This window comes from Acanthisitta chloris, unplaced genomic scaffold, assembly GCF_000695815.1.
Source record: "Acanthisitta chloris isolate BGI_N310 unplaced genomic scaffold, ASM69581v1 scaffold27882, whole genome shotgun sequence".
Taxonomy (NCBI): Eukaryota; Metazoa; Chordata; class Aves; order Passeriformes; family Acanthisittidae; genus Acanthisitta; species Acanthisitta chloris.
The window spans coordinates 22,318-32,609 of NW_008659220.1; the positions used below are offsets into that span (position 1 = coordinate 22,318).

At 38.1% G+C, this 10,292-nt stretch overlaps 1 protein-coding gene across 1 annotated transcript in view; it reads right to left on the reverse strand.

The window, feature by feature from the left end:
* UBR5 (ubiquitin protein ligase E3 component n-recognin 5) overlaps positions 1-10,292 on the reverse strand; it is a 64,552-nt gene that overhangs the window by 16,247 nt on the left and 38,013 nt on the right. The window contains exons 24-39 of the mRNA XM_009069318.1: positions 10,083-10,178; positions 9,528-9,651; positions 9,119-9,216; positions 8,246-8,394; positions 7,715-7,806; positions 6,442-6,588; positions 6,224-6,342; positions 6,011-6,137; positions 5,779-5,908; positions 5,401-5,561; positions 4,600-4,839; positions 4,307-4,430; positions 3,496-3,607; positions 2,639-2,770; positions 1,735-1,992; positions 1,118-1,383 (exon numbers count right to left, since the gene is read on the reverse strand). Coding sequence (XP_009067566.1) covers positions 1,118-1,383; positions 1,735-1,992; positions 2,639-2,770; positions 3,496-3,607; positions 4,307-4,430; positions 4,600-4,839; positions 5,401-5,561; positions 5,779-5,908; positions 6,011-6,137; positions 6,224-6,342; positions 6,442-6,588; positions 7,715-7,806; positions 8,246-8,394; positions 9,119-9,216; positions 9,528-9,651; positions 10,083-10,178 — 2,375 coding nt within the window. The remainder of the gene's footprint in view (positions 1-1,117; positions 1,384-1,734; positions 1,993-2,638; positions 2,771-3,495; positions 3,608-4,306; positions 4,431-4,599; positions 4,840-5,400; positions 5,562-5,778; positions 5,909-6,010; positions 6,138-6,223; positions 6,343-6,441; positions 6,589-7,714; positions 7,807-8,245; positions 8,395-9,118; positions 9,217-9,527; positions 9,652-10,082; positions 10,179-10,292) is intronic.

Genomic DNA, 10,292 nt, shown 5'->3' on the forward strand with positions numbered 1-10,292 from the left:
AGAATATCTTCAAAACCTTCCTCTCCCAAATCCGAAGCCTTTTGCTTCCATCATACTGGGAAAACAGAGCCATACAAGTACTATGTGGCTCAGTTACAACTGAATATAGTCAATCAGGTTTTCACATTCCAGCACACAGCACTACTAACAGAAAACAGCATCACTTGATTTTTTTGTACTAAATTCAGTACAGATGATTTCACTCTATGCACTATGCCCACATACAAGCTGATACATACTTTCTGGGTTGTCAGTCTCTGCAACTTACTTCAATATATGTCAGACACCAGTCTTCCCTTCCAAGACGCATTTTACATATACTTTCAAAAACCGACAGTCAAGACCACTGTACCAAAAAATATGTACATAAGAGGGAAAGGATGATCATGTCCCTGAGGGAAGGGACACTGAACACTACATCTACTTGAACAAATCTTCTCATTTAATTATCTGGCCCTTAGCAACCTCCTTATATGGACCTAACAGTTCGCATCAAAAAGAATATGGCAACAGATCTCTATCAGAAATCACTAGCTCAATTCTGACTTAACTGTTTATTATAAGCCAGACTTAGTTAAAACAAAATCAACTTAAGGTCCTTTTTTTGAAAGAAGATATGTGTGTGAAATATTAACAATTTAATGGAATTAAGAACCACAGTAACTGTAGCCTAAACTATCTCTGACATGCAGAGAGGCTGAGAGCTCCAGCTGAGAGAAACAAACTCAGGAGGATTTTGCCAGTGTGTTTAAATACCTGATAAAAAGGTAAAAAGCCAGACTTCTTCTCAGTGATACCTAGTGAATGGACAAGTGGCAAAAAGCACAAATTGAAATACTTGGAAAGCCCATTTAAACTCAAGAAAAATCCTTTTTTACTGTAAGAGTTTTCAAACACTTAACAGGTTATCCAGAGCAGTTGTGGAACCTCCATCCTTGGAGATATTCAAAACTTAACTGGACAGAGACCTGAGCAGCCTCCTCCTGTTATCCCTCAATGGAATTTAGACTAGACAATACTCAAGTCACTTTCAGTCTCAAGAATTCTACAATTTTACCTAAAACAACCCCAGCTGTATCAAAATTATATTTCTCTCCAGAAATTTGCAAGCCCTTACCTGCAAGTTAACTGCATCTTGATAAGTCAGCTTCACTGCAGCTGGGATCTGGGAGTACACTAAATGATTGTACTTGGGAATCAGACCCATCAGGTCAGATATCTGCCGTATCACGATGCTGTAAGCTCTTGCTAAGCTGCTTGCAGATGTCAAATAGCTGCTCGCATTGCTGGCCTCGAGCGCCGCAGCTGCTGCTGCAGCACTGGTGCTGATGGTGCCGCTCCGACGGAGGTTTGATGGGTCGATATAAATCAGGGCTGAACTTGCTGAACAAAAAAGAAGGTATAACATTAATGAATTAATTTAATCTTCGCTATGTTTTGTGTATTGACTGATATAATGAAGCTTTCCAGAAATAAACTTGTAAATATTACTGATATCACAACTTCAACCAGCAAAAAATTACTAGCTACAGTAGCATTCTCGTATTTTCCCAAGAACTGTAACAGAACCTTTCCTTTTTTTTAAAATTCAAAAGCAAAACTGGAACAAGATAGGTCAGCACTGTCCTTTTAAGACAAAGAGATAAGATTTCACCCTTAAGAGAATAAACAAAAACGGAGGGAGGAACAAAGCCAGAGCTAACTAACATTCATGCATGGTTCATTCAGACTTGCCTGCTGGGGTGGACGCACTAGAAGGAGCTGTGCTAGTAGTCCTCTGGTTTTGGGTATTCCGTACAGCCCACTGCATGGAACGGGGAGCCTGGGCAGCACCATTGGCATGGGAGCTATTTGTGGTTCGCTCCAGAGGCTCATCAAGCATGAAGGTCTCCTGCTCTATGTCATCACTCTGACTGCTGCTGCTATCAGAGTCACTGGAATCATTTGACTGAGAGTCATCTTCAGAAAAAAATGCTGGAACACTGCTAGCTCCTGTTGAGGAAAAATAAGCAATCAACAATAACTGACAACTGCACATCTGTGCACAAATACATGTATCATGTCAGCATTGTCAGCTTTTTCCATGTGAAGAAACTACACATACTGAAAATGTTCAAGTACCACTACTGAAAATGTTGAATAAATTAGCCTTATATTGTACAGGTTTCATGAAAAGGCAGCGTGATTACTTACATTTCAAAATATAAATTAAGAAGTAATTTGACCTTCAAAATTCTTCACTGATTCTACTCCTAGGGACTGAATTCTAAAAATTATGCTTCCAAACTGGACAGTAGGACAGTTGCTCTCAAAGAGCCTTACAATGACTGCTGGGGTTTTGTGTATTATTTTAAACCACAAACCATTGTTTTACACTTCTACACTAAAACACAAGTGAGAACACTTCATTTCACTTCATAAGAGTGCAAGATAATATGTGGTCAACACATGCAGAAGTTCCACAAGAGCAAAAAATTCTGTCACATAATTAACGCATTTTCTTGTGCAAGAAGTCTGCACAGTACCTTACTATTACAGCAAAGGGAAAGCAAAGGAAAAAGATGAAACATGGGGAAGAAGGAGAGTACTTAATCCTAAATTTATGCAGCTAGATTAAACACAGGAAGACGTGGTGTACCTGCTTCTGACCCAGCAGTAGCTGCAGTGACAACACTTCTGCGCCCACTTGCATTGTCCTGGTTACTGTGGTTACTCTCACTGTCACTTTCCGTTTCAGCAGCAGCTAGCAAATCCAACTCCATATCACTGCCTATAAAAGCAATATACAAAACATCTCATGTTTAGAAAGAGACAAAAATAGATTGACCTGAGTGACTCATATAAGGCATATTAAAGAAAACCCAGAGCCTCTTACTACAGAAGTTAAGGCATACGCAGTGCAGTCACACAACAGCACTTGGAGCATGTTTTCTTATTTTCCAGCAATTAGTGAGTGACCCCCAGCCCTCTCACTCTGTACTGCACAAGTATATTCAACAACTAATATTGAACTATAATTTAATACTCTGTGATTAGTTTGAGAACTAGCTCACCATGACTCTAATGCCTTTTGAGACTACATCTACCACAGCCATGATTGCATCATCAGCCATACAAGGGTGAGACTATTTTTTTAGTTCTGCAAGTACTTTATGGCAACAACATTTCACAGTAGGAAATGCAAAAGGAAAAATACATATTGTTAACTAAGAATATAATAATACTTGATGCCTTTGGTTTTTTAATTCTTTGGGACCTTAGTATTATTTTCTCATGCAAAAAGAGGACAATAAACATGTTTGTGTACTTGCCTCCTACAAGTTATTTATAATCTTACTCATCTCCTTCTGCGAGATGTGCAGTCTGAAAAAACTGGATTCTCTCTACTCATGCAAATCTCCCAAATCATCATCACTGGTGACTCCAAACATGCCTTTATGTTTGATGCAGTTTTCTCATTCAAGCAGTAATGTGCACAATGTACGTTATACTTACCATCCTCATCGTGCTCGTCGTGCTGTCCTTCTGCTTCAGCATTTTCTTCACCATGCTCTTCCTGTTCATCATGATGGTCTTCTTCACCAGCTACCCCCTCAACCACCTCAACCTGTAAAGAGCATTGCAATTTTATGCTAGATTATCTTTCACATCAAAAATAATCTACTTGTTTCCAGAAACAGTGCAAAACTTGATTAAAAAACCAAGAAACAATAGACACATCTTACAAAGATGACCTCAGAATCGAACTGATGTGAATAAAAACTGAATTTACAGCCACAGGAGTTGTACATGGCTGAACAGTCTATGGTGCTGTGTTAAAAAAAAAAAACACAGGTCCACAAATAGAACAGCCATTGGACATTAGATTTTAACGCTGAAAAGGTAAAACTGACTGTAAAACCCAGAATCAGTTTCTAAATGCTGAAGAGGCATCAGCCTGGTAAAAGACTCTCTAGCTCTCTAACAGAACCTATATAAGAGCACCGATGTGCTGCAAGACTTTAAAATGTTTTTAAAAAGGAATTATAACTTATACACAAGGAAAATGACATATTTATTAGTATTTCAAATCATACTGTAATTCTGTCAAATGCAAGGCACTTAGGATACTCTGAAATGACTAATCACTGCTGGATAGAAAGCAACAATTACAAAGTTCTACAAAAACAAAATGCTTACAACACAGCAGGATTTCACATCAGGCACTATCCAACATCTTCTGCAAATCAGGTCTTGATGCATGAATTTCTGGTTCAGATGTTAAAAGCATGTGCTAACGCATGAGAAGAAAAAACAGGCAACTAACCTCTTCCACATCTGCTGAAACAATATCATCTTGCTCTTCATCCCTGCCACGAACTGGTTGTGACTGGCTGATTCGTCTTTGCTGAGGATTCCTTATGATGTAAGATGACTGAGATTGACTAGAACTTTAAAAAAGAAAAAAAAAAAAAGAAATATAAAAATAAACCCACTTAAAAACCAGTAGATTTGTACCTCTGGACATCACTTAATGGATAAGTAACAAAAAAACCCAAAACAAACCCACCTTTAACAAGCCTCTGAAAAGAAGGAACACTGAGCTTTAACAAATTTTACCTGCTAGACTGGTCAGATGATGGTCTGGGTGGCAGAGGCTCCACAGAAAACAGTTCTTCACTTCCCTGCATGGCATCTATACTAGTGCTAGCAAGGGTAAAGGGTGCTGTAGGACGAGCAATTCCCATCCTGACTGGAATAATTAGAGATTCTGCTACATTGCACAATTCTTCAACAGCATAGGGCAATAATGCCTGGAACACACGCTTACATTTTCCAATTGGTTGTGGAATAAAATTGCTGGGGGAAAAGAAAGAGAAAAATAAAGGTCAAATAAGTCTTTTTTTCCCCAAAAAAAGACTTAATGGCAATACTAATTGTCTTGACTTTTTGAGGAAAAAAATTATCTCAAACAGGTATTTGTATCTGTGGGTACTGCAACAATACGCACAGCTATTCAGGTCAGTTAAAAACATTTATCATTCAATAATTCAAGACTAAGACTTGATATCTAAACCTACTACTGACAACCCACCATAGATTGTAATTTTAGTATGTTTAAAAAAACCTACTTCCAAAAATCCTAACAGTGCAAAGAGAAAGGTTCAGTATGAATATGTCAGTTTAACAAGCCCTGCATTAAAAAGTTACATTACATACCACCAGCTACTGTGCAGTCTTGAGGTTTGCATCTTTCCACATCTCTCTATAGACCACAAATTAATTCAGATGTTTCTGCCTATTGTTGATTTGCATCAACTCATTTAATAAGAGAATATATATTTAATTAAAGAAGAAGTACAAAAAAAACCCAAAACACCACACCACTCCACTACAATCAACACAGACATCACCACCTACTTTTTCTTTTTGGAGGAAGCCATTTCCACACTAAGGATGACAAACACTCTTGCCACAGAACGCAGGAATCTCATTGTAACAGCAATAGCTTCTTCTCTCCGTCCTGGTGTATACTTGTTTTGTAATTCCTTTACCAGAGTACCCAGCAAAGTATCTAAGAGCTGAAGAAACAGGTCATTGGAACCAAGTAGTGGTGGGTTTAGAAGCACGAAACAAGACAGATTAAGATTCAAAGGGAGATCACAGTCCTAACAGCATAAATTCACAAAACAAAGGCTAACCTGAAGTTACTTTCAAATTAGTCCCCAAGTGTATGCCCTGAGATATAATCTCCTATTATTCAGAAAATTTAAGTAAAACATGGCTAAGAGTGCTTACCAAAATGTCTGCAGTACACTTGACAATAAGGCAGTGTGTAAAACAGTCCAGGCGAATAGTTCCACTTTGCTGATTAAGGTAAACTTGTTCCTCAGGCAGAAGATGACCTATCCTACTGCTTGCACTAAGACTTGGAAAAAAAAACAGAAAGAAAGGAAATAAATTTATGTAAGTCACCAGGTCTGCAATATCAGACCAAACTTTACATTGACAACTACGTGTAAATACACACGGGTCTTTGTTTTCCTGGGAGCCAAACATGATCATGGACTTCAGTGCATTCCAGTCCTGCAAGACACGTTCCAAAGCAAGCTGAGCAAAACGAGGAGGTTCTAAATCATGATCAGGCATATCAGAATCTAAAAAGACAAAACAACCCCATACAAATAAGAAAAAGGTACTGAAATAGAGCATTTGTCATTTATTTAACTGAAACAGCTCTTACCTTCAGGATTTGCAGTTTTACGATTACGATCTTCCCTAATTCTAGGTGGTCTGTATTGGCAGTGTTCTACAGTTTGCCTGGCAACTGTCTGTACTAAAAACAACAGCAGGTGCTCTCCCCTGTAATGGAAAAAATTTTAGTGGCAATATGATATACCACATATATTTATAAATACAATTAAAAATGTTCTGCCCTAGTCACTGCAAACATGAACTTGCCTGCTATTTGGCATGGTAACCAGATTTGTGGTGGTAAGCAGGCGGTACAGGAGATCAAGGCGAGCAGATTTTTGTCCAGCAATTAGTGTTTTACACTTGCACTTTTCCCAGCAATCACAATAGGCTGTTGGAGATGTTCGTTTGAGCCTACAAGAAACAGAAAAGGTGAGCATCAGCACTGCTCAGCAGCATACCAAAGATTTTTTACACAAGCTGAGGGTGCTAGTGTTTATTAACATTCCAAAAAAAGTTTTTTGTTTAGCAGCAAGAACCCAAAACCTAGCTTAAAAGAGAAATGCGGAGTTTGTATGTGGCAACATTTGACATTTGTTATTTGTGTTTCTTACACTCATTTTAAGAGGGCAGATTCACTACAGAGCTTTTCATAGTTCCTTAGTAAAACTCATTCAAGACCATTTATTCTTCCCAGAAACAGCCTCCATCCAAGAAAGTTACATTGGAAATCCTCATGACAAAACCTAGCTTAAAAGAGAAATGCGGAGTTTGTATGTGGCAACATTTGACATTTGTTATTTGTGTTTCTTACACTCATTTTAAGAGGGCAGATTCACTACAGAGCTTTTCATAGTTCCTTAGTAAAACTCATTCAAGACCATTTATTCTTCCCAGAAACAGCCTCCATCCAAGAAAGTTACATTGGAAATCCTCATGACATGCAGCAAAATCTCAGTAACTGAGTGCTGAGAATATCTTTCCAACTGTATCTGTTAGCTTATTATAGCTAAGATATTAATACTGTAACATTTACACCCTATAACAGCAGCACAACACATCAGCAGCTTCAAAGCTTTAGGCCAGGTTCATCTCAGACTTCTTCACTGCTTGCTCACTTTTCCCTTTACTACAGCTGATCTTAAGAGATTAATATTCTGCACTTCTTTCTGAAAGTTCACAGGACTGATCTCTCATCAGGATTCACTGGCTTCAGAAAACTCCTGGGGGCACCCAAAATGGTATTATTTAGAAACAATATTCTTAGACTATTAGGCACTTTGAGGGGCTCAGAATGACTCATTTACTCTAAATACTACAAACTGAAAAGTACAAGAATGCTTCAGGTTACTCTTTTAATTCTGACCTATAAAATAAACCTTCCAGATTAGAAAGAAAAAACATATTTCAAGTATTTTATTAATCTTCCATTCTCTAAGACTAGAACACTTCAAACAAGGAAAAAGCTTATTAACTACCAGCAAACAAAGGAAACCACGAAGTATTGATTTAATTACAAGAAACAGAACACAATGCTTACTTGCAGTCATGTCCTTTGTGACAGACCCTTGCACATTCTGTGCAACAACAAAGTGATTCCAACAGGCCACATGTTCGGCATTCAAATATATCCTACAAAAAAATTCCAAAAATATTATGCGTAGTTTTCTCCCTACAGTGCTTGCAATCTCACAGTATTTCAGCTTCCAATAACACTGCACTTCTTGAAACCGATGTCTTCACTTAGAAGTAGGCCAGTTCTAGAAAGTGAAACTGTTGCCAGTCAGAATCCTCAGTGTTTTCAGAGCTGTGTCCATCGAAACTGTTGTCAAAGTTAGCCAGAGGGAAAAGCCACACCCACGAACAGCCATGTCTGGGAAAGCAGTCAGCTTCGAGAGCAATTCGAAAGCAATTCAGGGAGGCAGTAACCCTCCCAGAGTTAAAAGTTACAGTAATTTAAACAATGCAATTAATCATTTAAAAATCAGAGCAGTTGACTAACACAATGCATGGCTGAAACACACTCCTGATAACTTCGTTAAGTACCAAACAAAGACCAACCGAAACTTACTTGGTTAATGTGTTCTGCACCAGTCCAGGTAAAACTGCATGTGTCATTACAACACAAAACATACAGAGGGGAGTCATCTGGATTTGTACCAGAAGGACAAACCATTCCCATAAACACATCATCTTCTTTTTCACTGGAAGTTGCTTCAGCTAGAAGATCAACAGAATAAGAGTGTTAAAAACAACCCCCAAAGGTAACAAAAACCCACAACAGAATCTGCACTTGACACACGTCTGCCACCACAGAATCTCATACAGAGGTGGAAGTCTGACTAAAATCTGTCACAGGTTTTTGAGAAAGCTTTCTACTTGTCACATTATTTTTGATAGAAGTTGCTGAAAATTCCTGACTGAAAAAACGTAACCATCAACTCTTCCTCAGGTACAGACTCACTGATATTTTACTCCATTTAATTGATTCTGTGGACTGCCACTGTGAAGGACTATGGACAATATTCTTAAAAGGAATACACACAGTCCTATAGAACTGTGATGTGACAAGGATTAATCTGCTTAACTTTCTACCTAAATTCAATTTCACATATTTCTCTTAAACAATTAAACACCAACACTGAAAGAGAGTCACAACCTATTTGACTGTATACAAGTCTTTCCAGAAACAGGATCCAGCTTGGCAAGTGCCTTAATCCACTGGTTTGTAAAGCAATGAAATGCTGAAAAGACTATAAAGAACACAAAAGCAATGATATTCACAGAAATCTACTGTAAATATACACACTACAAAAGAGGAAGATAATCCATAATAGCAAAAATCTTCAAAACATGCAGCAATATACAGTGTTAATGATGATTCTGCACACATGCCAAACTTCAGAAGGAAACCATATGCTAATAATTCCTGAAACTGCTGTACCTTTAGCAATTTTCTGTGCAGTTTCTAGAATTGTAATGGCAGCAGGATATGCTCGGCCACTAACTGCTGACATGAATGGTGTCATGCCTCTTGCATCCCTAGGGGGAAAAAGTCCAAGAGACAAGTTAGAACACTGAGGATGTAGGACACAAATATATGAAAACTTAGCACTGCTAAACAGTGCAAACAGAAAAGCCACAGAGTGAATAAGCATTCTTGTTTGTTTTAGTTCTGTGAAATAGACCTGCTTTTAAAGGGTGGCAGGACACAAACACAGCTGATATTCTAATATTTTCCATTTTTGACAAACAGGCCTTTAAATAACCTTTCTAAAAAGGCTTCTAATGTAATAAATTTCAGGTGATATAACATTACAAAGGATAGCACAAATTCATATCAAAATCCTTACTTAGCTGACAGCAGTTCTCGAAGATAAGGTTGTAGAACAACACTATCACAGAGCAATTTCAGTATGAAATGAGCATTTGCCTTCCGATCCTTTGATTCCACCACAGATGGTTCAGTAGAAGGACCTGTAATGAGAAAAAAAAAAATTGCAGAGAAGCAGTTTTTCCTCAAAAAATTTCTACCTGCCAAAAGCAAATAATTCAGTGTTTCACTGGGGTGGTTAATTAGCAGTCTGACTATTCATTGGCTCCAGCAATACTTCACTGAAGTACTGTAAATTTCAGTTCCAAATTACATTCTGAAATAGAGTAATCCCAATTTCATACTGATTACCATAGTTTTACATATTTGTCATTCCCCAGGTAAAAATAATTTTAACATAAAACACAGCATGGTGCTTCATTTACTTTCTGCACACTTGTGAAATTCTGCTTCAAGCCAATCTTCGCCTGATAAGAAGCATTTTCATATGCAGAAAGTCTGTACAAGCAAAGACAGCTAGCTTTTGAGATCACTTTCTTTCTAGAGCATAATCAAATAAGCAGTATGTCCTCACCTGGTATTGTGGAGGTGCTAGGTCCTTGGCCGGTGCCAGTCGCTGCTGTGGTAAGAGATCCCACAGCGGGGGCCAGGATAAAATCAATGTCACCATCTTTCAGTAAACAGAACAGCAGGATGTATATCAATACATAAAAACATCCCTAACAACACGCTCTTGCTGCAGTGTCTAACACACTGCAGGTTTTCTGTATTTAACTGGTACTCT